The sequence below is a fragment of the Bombyx mori genome, chromosome 16 (genome assembly GCF_030269925.1).
Source record: "Bombyx mori chromosome 16, ASM3026992v2".
Classification (NCBI taxonomy): domain Eukaryota; kingdom Metazoa; phylum Arthropoda; class Insecta; order Lepidoptera; family Bombycidae; genus Bombyx; species Bombyx mori.
In genome coordinates, this window is record NC_085122.1 from 10,761,915 (window position 1) to 10,784,288 (window position 22,374).

Genomic DNA, 22,374 nt, shown 5'->3' on the forward strand with positions numbered 1-22,374 from the left:
TTAAAAACATAGGATAACAACACTTTCGAAGATTGTAGAGTGAAACCTTGAATAGCTATGATATTTGGAATTTTCATTTTACTCTCACCAAAAATCTCAAAAAATGAGTTACAATTTTATTGCATGGAGGTGTCGAATTATTTATAATTTGTATTTTAAAATTTAGAAGTTATATAAAATCGTCATCATCATCATCAGCCTTTATCTGCCCACTGTTGGACATAGGCCCATTGCCTTCCACAGAATGCGGTCCTCCGCCTTCCCCATCCAACGACTTCTCGCCGTGGGCACTAAGTCATCGGTCAACACCTAGTTATAGCGATAGTCTATTTGGCATCGCTGTAAGGATTCCAGAACTGACCAGGTCTCGATAAAGCCAAAGGCTTTCTCGTAGGCCACGAAAGCCACGCAAAGCAGCAGATTATAATACTATGCCTTAATATTTTAATGATATTATTGCACACGGCTTTAACACGTTTAAGGTCTAGTCCGCATAACATATGTCATACATAAACCTATTACAGTGTTCGCATATTGAATGGAATCGAATTATCTCGCACGAATTGGTATGTCATCTACGATACGGTAGTCCTTACGTACTGACAGCGGTTTCGCGTCTTTAGTAATCCGATAATGGGATAGTAAAGGGAAATGTAAACGGACTTATGCTATTCAATATTTCGGTTCGGTCGAGGTTTTTGTAGGTTTGATTGAACATTTATTATTGCACAGTTTTGGTTTGGTTAACATAAAATAGCCTTATTTTTATGAGTGTACCTTTTCATTACCACCGATGGAAGAGGAGCTTAGAGCTGGCGGTAAGCGTCTATCATCGCATGCCTCGATTGCCAATGCCTTCGAATTATCCATAAAACATGTATATCTCGTTTTTGAGTTAATTACCTTTATTAAAACGAAATGCAGATAGTTGAGATTTTTCTATCAGCATTCTAAAAGCATATTGTCACGGCAGCTACGATCGAATTGAAGAAATCCGGCAAAGGCATGAATTGTGGTAACGACATTTACTACTTGCAAGTACCCTTTTTTTTGTTGCTTAGATGGGTGGACGAGCTCATAGCCCACCTGGTGTTAAATGGTTACTGGAACCCATAGACATCTGCAATGTAAATGCGCCACCCACCTTGAGATATAAGTTCCAAGGTCTCAAGTATATAGGTAGTTACAACGGCTGCCTCACCCTTCAAACCAAAACGCATTACTGCTTCACGGCAGTAACAGTCAGGGTGGTACCTACCCGTGCGGACTCACAAGAGGTCCTACCATCAGTAACAGCAACATTCGGCCTTTCAGTCTACCGTACATTAAAGAACTTTGGTTCCACCAATCTTGGCTCTACCAATCTTGGATATTTCCATTGACTTACACATATTATGTACTTGTAGAATAGCCTGCAACAGTCGCCAAAATGGTTGACCTTTCGGTTTGTACTCAGTTGCTATGGATCGTTATTGCGACTTACACGTTTTACTGTATATGGGCACAGTAGACTTAATTCAGGGGCTGTTAGTTGGTTTTTCCCGCTACATCGATAAAATCATTGAGAACAGTCCAACGCGAGCACTCAATAAAATACGTAATCCTTTAAAATGAATCAAACGCAATTAAGTAAGAATCGATACAACTGAAAAAAAAGGACCAGTCACCGTTCTCGTCGAACCCGTCCCTTGCGACGAAGGGTTAGTAGTAAAGTAACCCGTAGACACGGCCCAGTGAGTTTCTGGCCTGAGTACTGTTAAGTGGTTACCGGAGTCCATATCTACAACGTAAATATCACCACTAACATCGAGACATGAGTTCTAAGGCTCAGTTTTTACAGTAAAACAGCTGCCCCACCCTTCGAACCGAAACGCACTATTGCTTCACAGCAGAAATAGGCAGGGTGGTGGTAGCTACCCGTGCGGACTTAAAAGACGTACTATCACCAGTAAAAATGAAAATTATTATATTATTCAAATTGAAAAAAAATTGTCAATAGCCGAATTGCAGATATTAGGACACATGCAAATTTTATAACATTTCCTGTCTTGCTCTTTAATTTGAATGCTCGATTACTTTACTGCATAAACGAGAAGCGTGGTGGTAGTCTCCAAGAGCTCAAGGAAATATAAATACAATTTTATTTCACTAATATCGCAATAAAGCGCTTAAACAAATTTTTAATTTAAAACTAAGTACTATGAGAATAGAGGTGTTGATACATGCCTAAAAAGCTAAATTCAACAAAAAGTCACTCAACTTGTGTCTGACCTCGGATACTTTGCTATCGAGGCGTGAAAATTGAACCGTATGCCTCACTTTGCAAGTCTACGAGCCGCCCAACTTCCCGCCAATGTAAGACTAGGGTCCTATACAATTTCCGGGCCATTTGCTCAGTCTAGTATATCACACTGTTCTTTGAATGGTTAATATTGTTTAAGTGAGTGAGTTAGCAGTTTTTTTTGTGTTCTCTTGTTTAGATTTTTTTTGTTGATCTTACCATAAAGTATTTTAAATATACTGCTAACGGGTTTCTTGATGACATTAATAACAAGCAGATCTCAAAGTATCTTAATCTTTAAAACTCTATCAAATTTTGTAGTTTCGGCTTTTGCAACGTTTTTTTTTAAAAACTAGTCTGTATATCTGTGAAGCACTATAACCATATTAGTAGTGACTTTAATGAATCCTTTGTAAACTCACTGCGTTTTGTACCTCTAATAAAATTAATTTGTAACTATGACCAAAAAATTTAATCTGCAACTAGTTCGATAAAATTTAACACCAAATTTTAAGGTATAGCAATCATTGTGCATGATTCAAGCAACAAATAAAAGTAAGGCTGTCTTCGGATATTTTAGGAGCGGTATCTTTGAACAAATTTAATAAATAATGGTCGAGCTTTGCTCGTGACACAACCGAGACAAGGCGGGGTTCAGTCTACTAAATAACGCGGCGAATTCAGCCAAAGTCCTGAATTTTACAAAATAATTTGCTGCTTAATCAATTTGATTCGTTCTTAATACGAGAATATAATAATACTATAAAACAAAACGAACCACATAAGTATGTTTATAAGGTTACTACTGTGATAATTTACATTGATCACATTTTCGTCCTGCGTAGTGAAAAATTTATAGTTAGACAGAAACACGAAAAATCAACAACAAAGAAGATTTACTTATCAAGCTATAAAAGCAAATTTCATTGTTAGATGCATGATTTTAGCCAAACGTAATGTATTGTAGTTAAACTATCTATTCTGAATGATAAAGGCCTAAATGGACATTAATTTATGTCAATAAATTAATGCAAACTAGTTTGATAGGCATGATAGTCACAATTATAACTCTCCAAAGGCATTTAGATAGTGAGTAACTTGAGACGTCGTTGATCTAAATACAAATCAAAAGCTTTACTGTTTGTAGCTAAGTCGAAAGCATTTTTGATTAGCCCAAATAAAAACTAGACTAATTATTAATGACTAAACTTAGAGTAATTATAAAGATTGTAGACTACAATCGAAGACCAAACACGGAAGACATAAACGGTATTATTAGAACTATTTTGTTTAGGGAAACTAAAATAAATTGCCTCTTTTAAATTATTAGTGGTAAAATTAAATAAAAATGATCATTTTGGTAAACATATTGTAGGTATTGACCTTTATAAGCTAGTATTTTGACCACCCAGTAAGTATGTGAAAACTACTGTATGTACAAATTTTAGTGGTCAGCCGTAACATAAATTGTTTGAAAAACATTCCTAATTTTCAGATATCCAAGATTTTGCTATTACTTGCTTGCGCGGTAGGTTGCGTTGGGATTACGGGATTGAAGTACAGTCTGTATATTTAGGATTACAGGAGTAATTCCATCTTACCGTTAGAATTAGAAGCTACCCGGAGTTGTACATATAAATGGAACAAAAGGTTAATTTTTTTCGCACATTTTTTTTACGATACTCATTATCGAAAATCAAATCATCTAAAATTATTAACGTTTTAAATATATCATTGTGTGAGGTCTATTTTAGACTACTGATGACTATTTTATAATATCAATTTACAAATTTTCCAGTGGAAGAATCTTAGTCAATTATGAATTTTTCGATTGAATCCTTGCGTAATATTTTATAATCATCCTATTGATTAGTGAGATAATTATTATACTTCCAATCATAGATCTATCCAATTAAATCCTATTCCAACTTAAGTAAGTTACTAGATGTAATCTTAACAAAAAAATACGACACAGGAAGGAGATTTTAATCCATTATAATGGTGATATAATTACACAATAGATACTGTTGGATATATGCCAAAATATGTCGTGTGAATTTCTTGCTAAATGTAATCGTGCAGCGAGAGCGTTTCCATTCACAGCTCCCTTTTCCAGTGCAGTGCAGCTCAGTTCCAAATGAAATCAGCCAACCGTACGTGTCAAGGTAGCTGACATATGAACGAGAGGTCCGTAAGTCAAATGGTGAACGTGAAATATCGTCTGCCGAACGACTTTAGTTCCATAGAGAGCAGTATGGCCCCACATACCTTATAATTTCATAGACACGGTAGTTTCATTGAGATTTTAGCATTGTTGTGACATAAAATATTTCGGATATTTGTTATGTCATTAGTGATCGAACTCTTGAGAGTCTAAAATGTAATTAAAATCACAAAATTGACGGTATTCTGAACCTTTACCAAGTCCATTCATAGTTTCATTGAGATTTTAGCATTGTTGTGACATAAAATATTTCGGATATTTGTTATGTCATTAGTGATCGAACTCTTGAGAGTCTAAAATGTAATTAAAATCACAAAATTGACGGTATTCTGAACCTTTACCAAGTCCATTCATAGTTTCATTGAGATTTTAGCATTGTTGTGACATAAAATATTTCGGATATTTGTTATGTCATTAGTGATCGAACTCTTGAGAGTCTAAAATGTAATTAAAATCACAAAATTGACGGTATTCTGAACCTTTACCAAGTCCATTCATAGTTTCATTGAGATTTTAGCATTGTTGTGACATAAAATATTTCGGATATTTGTTATGTCATTAGTGATCGAACTCTTGAGAGTCTAAAATGTAATTAAAATCACAAAATTGACGGTATTCTGAACCTTTACTAACTCCATTCATAGTTTCATTGAGTTTTTAGCATTGTTGTGACATAAAATATTTTGGATATTTGTTATGTCGTTAATGACCGAACTCTTGACAGTCTAAAACATAATTAAAATCACAAAATTGACGGTATTTGGAATAATTACTTACTCCATTCTTACATTTTCAGAGTAAAACCAACAAGTCCTGAAGTGTGAACATTTGTCAACTGATTTCACTTTAAGTAAATTAATTCTTTGGAAATTCGTCCATTCGTGAAAGTAAGACGTTAAATACATAACTTTTTTATTACTGTTTTATTACAATACGTGTATTGTATATTATAATATATTAATAATATACAATACAATATTATTAATATATTGTTTGGTGAGCGTAATACCTAAGATATTCTCTAACTATCAACTAATAATGATGCCCACATATTAAATTACATACACATGTAAATAAATACAAATATACACATGTATAGCCAATACTCTATACAACCAATGATATAACGACTATTAATACTTCAACTGACATAAACAAATTTATAATAAACTAGCTGTACCCGTCCGCTTCGCTGGGCATTTAAATACAATTAACTTTATTATTTCTCACCCCCACAAAGATTCTCATCATTAAGGCCCCCGCAACTGGTGTAGTGAGTCCAACACCCATATAAATATTAACCTATCCATTAAGTACATGTATTTTCTACATGTATACCAAGTTTCAAGTCAATCGGATGCATGGTTCAGTAGTTATAACGGAACATCCGTAAAAACCACTGTAGATAAATATTAGTATAGATAATCAAGGGCATTGAATGGTTGTTGAAAAGTAAAATTTTAATCTCTTGTGTACCTTTAAAAGTCGAGTGGTATTTAACAAACAAACAAAATATGGATCCGTGTGAATCTCAAGGTTAGATTCAGTATACCAATATCGGAACAAAAACAGGAATTCAACGATTTTCAATCTGATTAAAAAGTGATTTTCGGTACTATCGGAAAAGTTTGAGTGCCGGAATCATCCAAAACTACTGTAATTTGGAGCCTTAAAAAAATCGTACTTACTGCATGTACTGCATGATGGTTATTAAAAATTTTTGCGATCTATTTTTTGGAGTTTCGACATGTCTGATAATGCGCATAAAGCTCATTAAACTAAACATTTATTACCTACTTGTAATGTAAATTAAGACACGATTTAACTCCACAATTTCACTGCTAAGATTATTTGAAGAAAGCATCACGAACAAAACGTATTCATAATTCTAAGGAAGAATAAAAACGAGATAAAAATAAAAAAAATCTTTTATTACACTAGGGAAATAGAATGAAAAGCAATTGTGTAGAACAGATAAGATGCGTCTGACGTGCAGCAGTGAAGGTGAGCAAAGATGACGTACCCACGAAACAACAGCTTTTTATTTTTTATCTCCCTTGAAATATCACGACTGAAGTAGAGTTAGAAAAAAATACGAAGCTCAATAAGAAAGCGGGGATCAAATCAGTTGACGCTACAACAATAATTTCTAAGATACGAAGTGACAATCCATATTTGGACATTGTTTGGAATATTGGATTTCGAAAGTGCTTTTAGTGCTGGTTCTACTGTCTTAGATAGCAATTATTAGTATTTATTAATATAAAATTTTATAAACTTTAGCAATTATTAGTATAACTATGTAATATTCTAAAGATTGTAGAAAGAAAATCTTTTGTTCCAATCAAAAGCAATAACGATCTCAGTGAATCTTTACAAAAACAACGCCTAGCTGTAATCAGTTTCATCGTTTCAATTCCTGTTATCTGAATGTTTTCGTAGTCCATTCGATCGCTCTGAGTATCTACGTATAATGTAATGTAATGTCTACTTTGCCAAATGAATACCTAATATATCTCGTATCAAATGCCTATAGCACCTATTACCAATATATCAGCAATTACTACAGAGAAAACGTTTATTCTTCTATTCTTTTTTAGTATTATATTTTTTTATAGGCGGCGCGATGTAACACTTGAAACTTCAACCTAATATGTAAGGGATGTCTATATAAGAGGTTGCAACGTGCATGTTATGATATCTATGGGACCAGGTAATTGCATAATAGCAATTGGCCATGAAACACTTATTGATCCCTTCAATAAATAAATAAATGATTTCCCGAAATTGAAGCCATCGTGGGCTAAAGGATAAGGGGGTAAGACGCTAGTGTTCGAATTCGGAAGGGTATCAACTTTTCTAATGAAATAAGTACTTAAATCAAATATCACGGTGAAGGTATAGATTATCTATATGTAAACATATCTACTTAGGTCGTGTCGTAAAGCTAAGACTTAGAGCTCATGTCTCATCATCAGCCATAGCCCATAACGGTTCCGATGACTACTTAACACACTTGGGTTGTGAGTTCATCCGTCTATCCAAGCAATAAAAAACAAAAGTCAAGTAAAAAGCACATCCCACCATACCAAACTTGATCAACGATTACTATATCACGGAAGCCTTTAAAATTATAGAAGTATTCAGTATATAAGTATAACTAATTAATATTGAACTTCTTATAAGAATAACAACATGAAAAAAAATCAACAAAAAAAAAACTTAAATCAAGACACGAATGGAACGCAATTACAAAAAGCTTGCAAGTCAGGTTTGTTTTTCAGCGAAGCTGTAAAGAATTCAGTAGACAGTTTTGTTTCCATTAAGGTAGACGTCGTAAAAGGAAATGGCTCCATGAGACGATTTTGTACACCTCAAACGCTGGAAGTTTTTGCATTTTACAAAGCTTGCCAACAGTTGTGGTTAAATTTCACTTTACCTCCGCGGGAGGTTTTTTTAGGATCACTCTTTGAATTGGGAGTGATCGTGAATTGTTTATGAATGTGGAAAGTGTCGTTGGGAACTAAAATAAATTTGCTGACGGGTTGACTTTAAGTGTTATGGGGTCGAATAAAAATATATTGTGGTTCTATTTTGGCAATGTTTCCACTTTCCCAGGGAAAGTTGTGTAATGTATTTTGATACAGTTCATTTGTGCAAACATTCTAGGGTTCGAATGCAGGCACCAATGTCTCGAAAAAGTTTTCCTTACACTTAGTTGACAAGCAAGTTTTCCGATGATGTATTTTCTATCCCTATTAACTTTATAAATACGAAAGGAAATTTTCTTGAATGTTGCATTTATGTCGATCGCACTATAGAACACAAGATGTTTGACAGATGTCTGAATCTCTCTAACGACATTTTCGCGATAAGTTTGAATAATATGTACAAGTTCCGAACAACAATATTCGGATCGTCGGTCTACCGAGCACTTTCAACCACTCTGTGGAAGATCTTCCGTTTGTCGGCAACCTCCCAAACATTTTTAGCCTTAACCACTTAACAGATTTTGTATGTTGTACTGTATCCATACAGAATTCTGTATGGATACAGTACTGGAAAAGAACGCAGGCTTTCCAGCGCAGCGAATTCTACAATAAAATATAAACATCCAGAAAAAAAGAAGATTGCCATGTTAAATTGCAATGCAGTCAAGGCTTTTCAATGACGGCAAAATAAAAGTGAGTTTTTTTGCCTATCTTACCCATTAGAACGAGCTATACGACCTCTTCGCAGACTGAAAGAAATTAATCGGCTAGGTACACGATATATATTATTCGTCTTCCCACCTAAGTTACTGTATACCCTGGTTCTCATGCTTTAATACACCAAGTATACTTAAATGCGTATGTATGAACGCTTTTTCCGAGTCGACTGGATTTGATATTTACAGATCTACAGTTTGACATAAATAAATAATTTCAGCAGATCCAAAGCCTGCGAAATAACGTTTTGTAATAACCAATCTTTTATTTGTTCAACTATAATAAGCGAAATGGCTACAAACGTTCCGTAAAACACGTCTGTTCCCACTTAAGGGTCCATAATACCAGTCTGAACGGGGTGAATTTACCAAACAAATTTGCGTTCAAATTTAAGCACCCGTTGGGAACTTAAGTTTAAAACTATTAGGGAGTGTTGGCGATCAGTTCAGGTTAGCCAGCTGTGAAATCGGTCTAACTACAATCCTTGGCTTGTCTAAATTTTGACCTCAATCTCCGTTCATTTTGGGATTTTCGGTGTCGTTACTTAGGTAAATTGGATGTGATTTCGAATGAAGCTCAGAGATGCTTTTATTTCTAAGTTATCATCACACTTAACTTGATCTTTTAATTAGCTTTTCCTATGTAAAAGCTGTTAATAAGGTAAAGTTCGATGAGCAAACTTATCTATGATTGTCTGTGCGAACTGATATATCGTCGGTTAAATAGAAAAGTGACATTTCTCAAAAATATTGTAAATTAATATTATCTGTTAAAACGTTTTTTTATCGTATGTATTTTAATAGAAAAATGACACATCATCAAATTAAACGTCAAAAACTCCGTGCTGCCACAAGTGTCACTTTGATACTCTGTGGTAATTCGCCATTTTCATTGTTGAAAAACGTCACTCTGCCATTTGCAACGCAAACGCGAACGTGCGAACACGGACGCTTCTCAAGAACAGTGACATTTTCCAAAAAAGTGCTTGAATACAACTGTAAAAGGTAAGTAATATCTACGAAATAATGTATTTTTTCGAGAAACGACGTTTTTCAATTTAATTTTGGTTTTAGTTGTGCCAAAAGTTTTAAAGAAGAATGTATTTTTTTGACATGTGACATCAATTTGAGAAATTATATGAAAGAAATACGACCGATTTCTACTTAGGACATTTATCTATATAATTATACATTTAGCTGTAATATAATAGATTCAATAGAAAATAGTTACAATTTGAAATATGACTGTAAGGTTCAAAAAATAGATTATTGTTCATGTTTTTTTTCTAAATAAAGATTTATCTTTTGCAATATTTACTTAAAGGCATTTTACAAAATTGAAAGTGCAATGTTTTTGAATGGACTTAAAAACAATGTATTTTTTTAAATTAAATCTTTATATAAATATATTCATTTATTTTTAGGATGAATCGTAGTGCGCAAATTTTGAAAATGGTGTTCTCTGAAGACCAAGAGAATCCAGTTGTTTATAATAAGCCCATTTTCAGTCCTTTAGATACTGTTCGCAGTCTTGTAAAAAGCGATGTTAATAATATATCAAATTTAAATAGCCACAGTTATGTTTCGGATTCACAAATTGTGCCATATTTTATGAAGAATGATCTACCTGGACCAAATAATGTTGATATGGAACCTACAGTAAATTATTCAGAATCAGTATCAAGTAACCAAATACAACTTTCTGACCTTCAACGTCCACGATTGAATAAAGTAGTTCCAGAATCTAATTGTTCTTCAGAATACAATGATGATAATTCTAAATCTGAATATTCTAATAGTCAAAATGACTTTTCATCTGATGATGTCGATAATGACCCCGATTTTTTATATAAAGATCTTGAATTATCTTCTACATCTGAAGATGAAAGCATCACAATGAGTAATCGGCGAGAAAAAATAATTGAAATTGAACAAGAAAAGAAAAAAGGAAGAAAACGGAGAGCTGTACCCAAAGAATGGAAAAAAAATAAAGCAAAACTATTAAGGAACTCTGGAAAAGCGTATTTATCGTCATCTAAATCAAAAAAGCTAATGAAAGAAAGGGAATTAAAACCAACTTGTAATGATAAGTGTAAACTGAAATGTTTTAATAAGATAAGCGAGGAAAAGCGTCAAATTATTTTTTCGAACTACTGGAAGATGGCAGACTTAGAAAAACAACGTCAGTTCATTAATAAATATGTAAAAGCAATTAAACCTAAATATCGCTATATTCGTGAAGGAAGTACTAGAAAAGATTATAATCACGCATTTTATTTTGAAGTAGACAAAGAAGATATCCGGGTTTGCAAAACATTTTTCAAAAATACATTAGGCATATCAGAGAGACCAATAAGAACGGTGATTTATATGCAAAACTCTGTAGTTGGAGGTTTTCTAGCAGGTGATAACCGAGGGAGACATGGAAACCACAATAAACTTGACAGCACAGTTATTGAAAGGATTAAAGAACACATCAATTCCATTCCTAGAATCGAGAGTCATTACTGTCGGGCTACTACAAGTCGAGAATATATTGAAGGAGGGCTTTCCATTGCGCAATTGCATAGAGACTATGTTGAAAAATGCCGAGCAGAAAGTCGATCGTATGCTGACTATCAAATATATTATAATATATTTAGCAAAGAATATAATATTTCGTTCTGGTCTCCAAAAAAGGACCAATGTGAAGATTGTGCAGCTTATGATAATGCAGAAGATAAACAGCCATTAGAGGACAAGTATTTTTCTCACCTAGAAGAAAAAGACTTAGTCAGGAAAGAAAAAGAACTGGATAAAAAAAATACAAATAATAAATGTATAGCTGCCACCTACGATTTGCAAGCCGTAATGCCATGTCCTAGAGGTGACATCTCCAATTTCTATTACATTTCTAAACTGAACGTACTCAACTTTACCATTTACGAGCTTGGCTCCAAAGATGTGAATTGCTACGTCTGGCACGAAGGTGAGGGATTAAGAGGGGTAAATGAAATAGGCTCCTGCGTTTTAAATTATTTAAGAAGGCTCCAGGAGCAAAGTAAAGAAGACTTTCAAGTTATATTTTACAGTGACAATTGTTGTGGACAACAAAAGAATAAATTTATGATTGCAATGTATATATACGCTGTAACTAATTTAAAAAATTTGACGTCAATCACTCACAAATTTTTAATAAAAGGCCACACCCAAAATGAGGGAGATTCTGCTCATTCTACTATTGAGCGCAATATTTCCAGATCTCTGAAATCAGCTCCTATTTATGTACCAGAACAATACATAACATTGATTAGAACCGCAAAAAAAAAGGGGAATCCCTATAAAGTCCATGAACTAAACCACGAAAATTTCTTTGACATTAAAAAGATTGCGGATGGCATAGGACCAAATTATACAACAAATGAAGATAGAGAAAAGGTAAAGATGGGTGATATTAAAGTTATTAAAGTGGAGAAAAGGTACAAAGACCGATTTTTTTACAAGTTATCTTATAAAGAAAATGATTTTAAAACTGTTGTCATCAAAACTCGAACAACCAAGAAAAATACAGAGTTCACAGAATTAGAACGTCTTTATTCCTCAAAATTAGGCGTTTCTAATAATAAAAAAGCAGCCATACTTACACTAATAGATAAAAATATTATTCCTAGGTTTTATAAAAGCTTTTATGAAAATCTATAGATATCTAAATAATATCTTATTTCTAAGATTGTATAGATAAGCTTAAGTATTTGGGTTTTGGAATCCATGAGATATTGTTTAATGTTACTGGAATTTCAATGTTTGTGTTTTTTAATACTTTGGATAAGTTTGATTCTATAAAATATGCTTTATTTGATTTTTGAGACTGATAATATAATTTAGTCCTATACTAACTAAACAAGCATTCATATTGAAATGTGATTAAGATTATTAGATTTAGAGTATTATATATAATAATAAAATCTTAATTTAAATCAAACTGAACATTATTTACTTAAATATTATAAGAAGACTTCACTTTTAACTATTTGATCTCAATGTTGTTTCCATTGATAATTTAATAAGTTCATTTGCGACAAGATACAGATTTGTTAATTTTCGAATTACTATTGAATGTTAATTCATAACACTTTTTAAATAAATATTTACTTTTATACCACATTTTATCTTATTAAAACTGTTTTTCGACTACAAAAACGTTTAATTTTTGAAAAAATACTTATTCAGTGGTATTCATTTCATATGTGGAAAAACGACACTTCCAGCTAGAATTGCCATATTTTTTATTAAATTATTAAAAACAAATAAATCATCATTATCAGCATTTAAATACCTTTTAAATGATATACAAAACTTATTAGTTAAAATCTAACAGATGCCGAAAAATTAATTTTAATAAAATTCAATACTTTTAACTATGTGTACTGTAAAGTTTGGTCTTTTTGATTTATGTCACTTTTCTATTTAACCGACGATATGTCAGAATATAATGTTAATTTGAAAATTATAAAATACTATTGAACTACTAAATTGTTTCTAATTATGCACGTCCTAACAGGTTATGGGCCCAGGACGTTGCAGAAAGTGAAATAGAAATGATTTAACGATTAATTGTTTTAATAGGCGTAATCCGTTGTGTCAATTATTTCCTGTTTTTTTTTTTTTAAGTTGAAGAAACTACAAAATGACTTCTAATATTAAGATTGATCGACTTACGGGTGATAACTATGACACCTAGAAGATTCACATGCGAGCTATTCTGAAGAAGAATGATTTGTGGGAATACGTATCAGGAAAAATACCGAAACCAATACATTCAGATTCTAAATATTCTGAATGGAATAAAATGGACGGAAAAGCCGAATCGGACATATTGTTAGCTGTCAGCCCGAGCGAGTTAATTGCACTGGATGGTTTAGACTCCTCTAAAGCAATATGGAACAAGTTAAAATCTATGTATGAGTCAAGCGGGCCAGCGCGAAAAGCGTCATTACTAAAGAGACTTGTATTAAATCATATGCCAGAAGATGGAGACCTACGAAAATATATTTCTGATTTTTTCGACTGTGTTAAGAAGCTTAAAGAAATCGGATTGATAGTGATAGATGAGTTGCTTGTTATTTTATTACTTTATAGTTTACCGGATTCGTTCTCAATGTTTCGAACAGCAATGGAATCGCGTGATGATTTACCATCAACTGATGTACTGAAAGTGAAGATTATCGAGGATTATGAAGGTCGGAAGAATAAGATAATAGACCAGAGGGCTATGTTCGTCAAGCGTACCAATATTAAATCAAATGCCAACCCGAAGAAGAACTTCGAACAGCACACAAATAAAAACATTGAGTGCTATCGTTGCGGTCGTCTTGGGCATATGGCGAGAGAATGCAGAACTAAAAACGTGAGTAAGCTTAAACAAAGCTCACATAAAGCAGAATGTAATAGTGATGATGAGCTCAAGACAAATATGTTAGTAAGTACCACCAAGGAGGTGATGATAGCCGAGCAGAGAGCTCCTGTATGGTGTATTGACAGTGGATGTACGGGACATATGTGTAACAACAAACAATTGATTAAAGATTTTACTCGAGTTGATACAGACTTGAATTTGGCTAATGGTAAAACTACAAAAATTAGCGGTTCGGGAAAAGTCAGTATTATGGTAGACATAGGCAGCGAAAAGCACCATGTTGATATTAAAAAAGTGTTCTACGTGTCGGATCTACGAACCAATTTATTATCAGTTGCGAAGATGACAGATCACGGGTTTGAAGTTCGCTTCAATAAAAATTATGCAATTGTCATAGATGACAATAATAAGGTTCATATGCGAGCGGATCGAGTTGGTAACTTATACCACGTCCGAATGAGCCAAGATGATGTCAATAATGTTGAAATGGTGAAAAAACCTATAGATATGTGGCACGAGCGCCTCGGCCACCTTAACGAGCGTGATTTGAAGGCAATGGCAAAAAATGGCCTTGTCCATGGCCTATCATTGAAGGACAACGAAAAATTGTCAGAGTGTGAAATATGTATAAGTGAAAAACAGACATGCACGTCTTTTTCTAAAGGAAGCGAAGATCGTACAAGTGAACTATTGGAGATCGTGCATACTGATGTGTGCGGACCAATGAGACAACAGTCTATGGGCGGTAAAAAGTATTTTGTCACGTTCATCGACGACAAATCAAGATGGTGTGAAGTATACTTTATTGCTAATAAAAGCGACGTACTTCAAGTTTTCAAAGATTACAAGGCTTACGTGGAAAAATTGACAGGAAAGAAGATCAAAAATCTACAATCCGATAACGGTCGAGAATACATTAACAAAGACTTTGATGATTTCTTGAAGAAAGAAAGAATAAGACGGAGGTTGACGGCACCTTATACGCCTCAGCAGAACGGGATTTTGGAGAGAAAGAACAGGACACTGCTGGAGATGGCCCGTTGTATGATGCGTCAGGCGGGAAGCCCTCCTGTTTTTTGGGCTGAAGCAATTAATACTGCTAATTACATAAAGAACCGGTGCCCAACTGCAGCTCTTGATGGTCAAATACCATTTACCCTGTGGACAGGAAAGAAACCTACCGTAATCTACATGCGCGTGTTTGGATCGAAAGCGTATTATAAAAACAAAGGAACGCAGAAGGGAAAATTCGAATCAAGTTCAGAGCTTGGAATATTTATGGGCTATGATACTGAGTCTAAAGCTTACAGAATACATGATCCTAAGACTAGAAGGATCGTCATTTCTCGCGATGTGAAGTTTATGAACGAGACAGCATTCTGTCATGAGTATAAAGAAATACGAAACGATGAAGAACAGAATTTTGATAATTCGAAGATAGTCGTTGAATTGACAGGACATGATCAGAAGAAGGAAGATCGAAAAACAAACCCCATGAGAGGGAGAGGAAGACCAAGGATAGTTCGTACTGGCTTAGTGGGAAGACCGCGCAAAGAGTATAAACCAGCTACTATCAGTACAGAGAGTGAAACTGAATCGGAGTATGAAGTAGATAATGAAGAAACGACAGCTGGAATTGCGATCATTGAACCTAAAACATGGAAAGAAATAGAAAAGACTGATGACGAACCTGAATGGCGAAGGGCTTTAGAAGACGAGTATTTGGCACAATTAAAGAATGTTACATGGGAAATAGTCCCACGACCAAAAAATAGAAAAGTGATTGGTAGCAGATTTGTATTTCAAACAAAGAATACAGGGAAGAAAGTACGGCTTGTCGCAAAGGGATGTTCTCAAAGGCCAGGGGAGGATTTTTACGAAACCTCTTCTCCTGCTGTAAGGTCTTCATCTGTGAGACTCATAGCTGCAGTGTCAGCTGAGTTAGGATTAGAGATGCATCAAATGGATATAGTAACAGCTTACTTGAATGGTACTCTCGAAGAAGATGTATTCATGGAAATACCAGATAAACTATCAGATGTCTTAGAAAGTGTACTAGCAAACCAAAATATTGGATCAAAAAGAAATATTATAAAAGATAAGAATATACTTCATACAGCTAAACGCTGGAACGAAGCATTGAATGAGTGTGAGAATAATGTGTGTTTGTTAAAGAAGTCTTTGTATGGTTTGCGTCAATCAGGATTACAGTGGCATAAAAAGTTAGTAGGAAGGTTGAAGAATATTGGTTTTGAAGCATTACCACAAGAACCTTGTGTGTTTGTTGCGCAAAGGGATGAAAAAATGATGTTAATTGCTATTTATGTAGATGACATTATCCTAGCTACTAATGATGAGGTGTGGTTGCATGATGTTAAGCGTCAGTTATCTAATGCCTTTGAAATGAAGGATATGGGAAAAATCAGTACTTGTTTGGGTATCGAATTTTCACGTGATAAGGAGCATAGAGTGTATTTAAAGCAAGGTGCGTATATAGATAAAATATTAGAGCGTTATGGTATGAGTGATTGTAAACCTATATCAACACCTATGGATGTGAACGTTAAACTAGAAAAACCCAACAGTGTAAACAATGATGTTATGAGTCAGTACCCTTACCCTTATAGGTGCCCTTATGTATTTGGCTGTATCCACCAGACCGGATATAGCTTATACTGTAAATTATTTAAGCCAATTTAACACTAATTACGATGTACAGCATTGGAAGGCAGCTAAGCGAGTGTTGAGGTATTTGAAAGGTACATCAACTTTCGGCTTAATGTATGAGAGGACAGGTGTACCATTGTTTGGTGTAGTTGATGCAGACTGGGGTGCAAACACGATTGATCGAAGGTCATATTCCGGTTTTGCATTTATTTTAGCAGGTGCCCCAATTACCTGGGAAGCACGAAAACAGCGTACCGTTGCATTATCGAGCACAGAAGCCGAGTACTTGGCGCTTTCTGAAGCAACTAAGGAAGCTATGTATCTCAGAAATGTGGTAAATAATATTGGTGTAAAATGTGGTTGTGTGACATTATTTAATGACAACCAGGGTGCTATGAAGCTTACACAGAATAGAAGCTATCATTCTCGCACTAAGCATATTGATGTTAGACACCATTTTGTTCGAGATATGTGTGAACAGAGTGTGATTGATTTGAAATACTTGAGTACAGACAAAATGCCTGCTGATATTTTGACCAAGGGCTTGTGTGGGATGAAGCATTATGAATGCATGAACAATTTAGGAATGATGGAATAATCATAATTATCTGTGATGTCTGTAGTTAAAAGCTCACGACTTTAAGGGGAGGTGTTAATAAGGTAAAGTTCGATGAGCAAACTTATCTATGATTGTCTGTGCGAACTGATATATGTCAGAATATAATGTTAATTTGAAAATTATAAAATACTATTGAACTACTAAATTGTTTCTAATTATGCACGTCCTAACAAAAGCGAACATGACATAAATGATTTGAAATATAAGATTCAAATAATGTTCAATAGAATGACGATTCGGGTGTTGTAGTTTGGAATTTATAAAAATATACTAGCTTATCTTGAAAATCTTGGTAGCCCGATTCAAGTATTTGAGTTTATAAGATAGCCCGTAAACATCGATGCATCATATTTTAATGTTTTGCAAAGTAATCCATCTGCTACTAAAATCCACACAAAGTACATCAACAAAGTAATCCACACTATACTACTAAATAATAAATCGCAAAGATAGTTTGGGTATAAATAAGTTTATGTTACGAATACTCACAATAAGAGTTTCATCGAGTTATAACTACAAATGATTACTACACACTAAGGTACTTTAATATAACTATTTAATATTGTTTGCAAAGTATTTGTAATGGAACATATACTGTACATATCAATATAATAATACAAACTAAATGAAAAACAATGGACTTAACTCTGCTAAAACAATGTGTCTCTTAAAATTAGAGAATAAGAGATAGAGAAATGTATATTGTGAGATCGCGTGAGTAGATACCGCCATAATATCGCGAAGCAGTCATGTTCTTCGGCCTGGGCGAGACTTCCGATATATATGACTTCAACAACATGTCACAAGGTGGATAAAGCTGTTTTAGTTGAAATATCTATGGCCTAACTCCTATATACTAGTTGAGCCGTGAAGCTATCTTAGTTCAAATATATATATAAAAATAAAGCGTATCCTCCTTTTTTCCTTCTGTATCATTTCACAACCTCCAGTGAGGGGCTTCCGGCAATGTAGCGCACTTAATCTGTCAAGCAAAACGATATCTTTACACTGGCTATTCCAAACCATGTCATATTGCCACACGATGACACAATTACTAATAGAATCATAAAAAAACCTAATATATTATCTCTGTCCCAAACATTCATCTACAATAACATATTAATATAGAATCCGGAAGTAATATGAGGTGACCTTTCAAAACGTTCCGCACAAAGCGATTTATTTGCGGGAACTGCCACTCGCACGCTGCGTATGTGGCCTGTGCAACGTGATATGCCTACTTTTATCCTCACAAAAGGCTTGTTGTGTGACAAAAGATAGTACGATACGCTATGTTTATTTATTAAAAGACATTTGTAGATTGCTGCAACTGTAATTTCGGACTTGATAGATAAAATTTAAGCTTCAATTGGATTAGTAAATCTGGATGACCTATTCTTACGTGTATACTGCAACTCATTTGAAACATGACGTGAAAGTCTCAATTTTATTGTATGACAGGCTTGCAGCACGAATAAGCTGGATAGTGGTGATTGTCCGGACGGAGTTACAATATTTGCTCCAACAATAACGCCAAGTTTGCTAGAATGCTGCCTATTCTCAGCTGAACCCTTATAATAGCCTTTGACGACACCAGCCTCTTGTTGAATGCAAGAAATATTTTGGCGTTCAAAGCAGAATGTATAGCTCTTGTGGGCTTAGTAGGCCCGAGCGCCCCTCTTATCCACAATACTACAAGTTCAGTAAGTAAATAAATACATAAATAAGTCCGGTTTTCTAAACAAGTCGCTATCTAATTGACGTGGAGGCTTCCACTGGTACACAAAGTTACAAGCTCGTTTTATTGTTCTTGAATGCCTTGAAGTTAAATTTTTATCACAACGAATGATTTCTGCATTAATATGTGGTATTAAAGATCTATTACATTGCGTTCTCTGACTAGCAATAGCATTGTACACTTTACAGGTTCCATGTTAAATATTAGATGCTACTCCACTAAATGAAAGTATTCGATTGAAATATGTTTTTTTTTTTTTTTTTTTCGAAAGTTCGGTTTTCATCCCGCTGTACGGGGACAGTTTTTCTCCCTGGGTACAAGTGCGCATGCGCGTTAGTGTCTACGTCTGCTCTCACGCACCTACAATTCTCCGCCATTGTTGTGCTCGGGCAATTTGCAATATTGTGTTTAGTGTAAAAGTGAAATAAACAAAAAGCAATAAAATTTAATAGTGAAGTATTAAACAAAGATGAGTTCATCAGACAGTTCTTATTCAATTAGTAGTAGTTTATTTAAAAATAAAAAAAACAGTTAAATTGTTTTTTTTTTTATGAGGGCCCCCGACCAGGGATTCGTCCCTAGACCCCGGCTCGGTACTCCACGAACTTTCGGCCTGGTAGGAGAAAAAATAGTATGTGCACCGCGGGAGAAAAGTTGGTGCACAATATACTATTTTATGCTATTAAAATGGCAATTTGAAATTTTAATAGTATTCAAAAGACACTGTAAAACATCTGTAATTTGGACATCATTTGGACATCTGTAAAAGCAGATGAACAGAAGCGTTACGAAAACAAGCGAAGGTACAAAAAGTTACAAACCATGCTAAGCTTGAAACTCCAAACATCCAGAAAAAGTGAGTACGATACAGCCTTAAAAAGTGGCCTCATTTCAGCTTTTATTCGCTAAAAACAAGGCTATGTACGCACAGTGTAGAGAAAGTTTAACCGCCGAATATCTTTATGCCGAATATCTTTATGTCAACGCGCTGTGGATGTAATCTCGAAAATCGGTACCATGGAATGCGGTTAGGCTTAAGTTAAATTATAACATGACAAATATTGCGTAAATGTACAAAGTAATTCGAATGGAATTATTGCTGTTGCAGCCGTTTGAGGTCGTTTTACGCCAAACTCCTCAACTATGATTACTCGGAAAATAGGATTTCAAGAAATTTTATCTATATCTCTGTTAGTAATGTCAGCTTAAAGTGTTGCCTAAGGCAACCTTCCTGATATTATGTTCGTATTGAGTGATTCAACTTCGCTAAAGTCTGATTCCTATAACTTTTAGATATAAAAATAAATACAGATATGGGATGTTTTTAGCCAAAAAAGGGTTTTCCAGCAATATTACGATTGAATCAGTAAAAGAATTAGTATATTTTTTACCAACATTAAATATATTAGAATATAATTTTTACTGGTGGTAGGACCTCTTGTGAGTCCGCGCGGGTAGGTACCACCGTCCTGCCTATTTCTGCAGTAAAGCAGTAATGCGTTTCGGTTTGAAGGCTGGGGCAGCCGTTGTAACTATACTGAGATCTTAGAACTTATATCTCAAGGTGGGTGGCACATTTACGTTGTAGATGTCCATGGGCTCCAGTAACCACTTAACACCAGGTGGGCTGTGAGCTCGTCCACCCATCTAAGCAATAAAAAAAAAAGTATAGTATTGAAGACAAGCCTTTGAATTTGATTTTTGGATAATAAACAGCTAGCATTATGTCATAATTAAAAGTAATGCTACCAAAAATACAACAAAAGTGAAGTAAACTATAGCTATACGTTATAATAATTTGCATAGAAGTATTGTGAACTAGATAATCTTCCCAGATATTCTGTAATAGTTATTTGGTATTTTTGTTGTATCGTAACTTCAATCGACATCAAAAACATACCTAGCTAAAAATAGCTCACCATTTTCTTTCTAACAAAACTACTCGATTTCACATTCAACATTGTTATGGAATGTCGGGGAAGCGCGGTATGAATGATTGTTATCCTATATCGTGTAGCTTCTCAGCGAAATACATTTAGTTTTATTTGCGCTTTGGAGAAGAAACTTTATGCACGTTTATCTACAGCCCAGCAAAAGCTACATAGATAATTGGCATTATTAAAGTTTATTTAGCTGTAGATACCTCGCGATTTGGTTCCTATGGACTGAAGCAGTCAAAAAGGAAATGCATAGTAGAAAGTGTAGTCCAAATAAGTCTAAGCTGGAACCGAAAAGCTATTACCCAGTATTTATTTTGAAAAAGAGCGACAAAGATTTAGTGGCATCTTGCGTTTCAATGTTTGATGTCAGCTTAGTCTTGCCTTGCGCGTCAATAGCTTTTTCTTTCTCAAGGAGAAATTCGCTTCAAACAATGTTTTGCCGGGAAATGTTTTCTTATTTTATTTATCCTTAATATTAGAGCCCCTAAATATATTGTCGTCTTAAAATAATCGACGACTCTCGATCGTGTCAAATTTTTGATTTGACTGTCTCAAATAGCAATCGTTTCTAATGTGCAAAATTGTAGATTTCTATGCGATTATTTTAAGACGTTGGATGCAGGTGGCAATGGACCGGTCGCACTGGAAATCTATTGGAGAGGCCTATGTTCAGCAGTGGACGGCGATATGCTGAAATGATGATGATGATGATTTTAAGACGAGTTTCTGTCGGTAATTGATCCACTAATTATAGTATAGAGGCTGAAGGTCCAGTAAAATATAAATAAAATTTGATATCGACCTACTGATACAATGACCAGGTATCATTTTCTGTGAACGTTGACAATCGTTATTTTTGGTTATAAAATCGCACCATCTCTATTCCTATCACGAAGAAAACCGTGTTGAGGTTGACTGTGGATACTTAGCTTAGCTTAACTTACTGGTGGTAGGACTTCTTGTGAGTCCGCACGGGTAGGTACCACCACCCCGCCTATTTCTGCCGTGAAGCAGTAATGCGTTTCGGTTTGAAGGGTGGGGCAGCCGTTGTAGCTATACTGAAACCTTAGAAGAACTCATATCTCAAGGTAGGTGGTGGCATTTATATTATAGATGTCTATGGGCTAAGATACTAAATACTTTGTATTAGTTTAGCTCTAATCAATCAAATTGTAATATTTGAACTTCAACTCAGAGATCCGAGTCTGATTGTATTAAATACTAGTTGACCCGGCAGACTTCGTAGTGCCTCAATCGATAAATAAAATACCTACATTTTTGTATAAAATAAACTTAAAACAAA

General features: G+C 34.5%; 2 protein-coding genes across 2 annotated transcripts in view; both read left to right on the forward strand.

Moving 5' to 3' along the window:
- The window catches only part of LOC101741902 (TWiK family of potassium channels protein 7), a 103,466-nt gene that overhangs the window by 58,745 nt on the left and 22,347 nt on the right, over window positions 1-22,374 (forward strand). The window lies entirely within an intron of this gene.
- Window positions 9,635-12,673, forward strand: LOC119629686 (uncharacterized). The gene is made up of 2 exons (XM_038016399.2): window positions 9,635-9,717; window positions 10,137-12,673. The coding sequence occupies exon 2, from the start codon at window positions 10,138-10,140 to the stop codon at window positions 12,391-12,393; it is 2,256 nt and encodes a 751-aa protein (XP_037872327.2). The 5' UTR covers window positions 9,635-9,717; window position 10,137; the 3' UTR covers window positions 12,394-12,673.

What these genes read in the sequence shown, in the direction of transcription:
- LOC119629686 (XM_038016399.2), top strand. Translation starts at nt 10,138, where the DNA reads ATGAATCGTAGTGCGCAAATTTTGAAAATGGTGTTCTCTGAAGACCAA.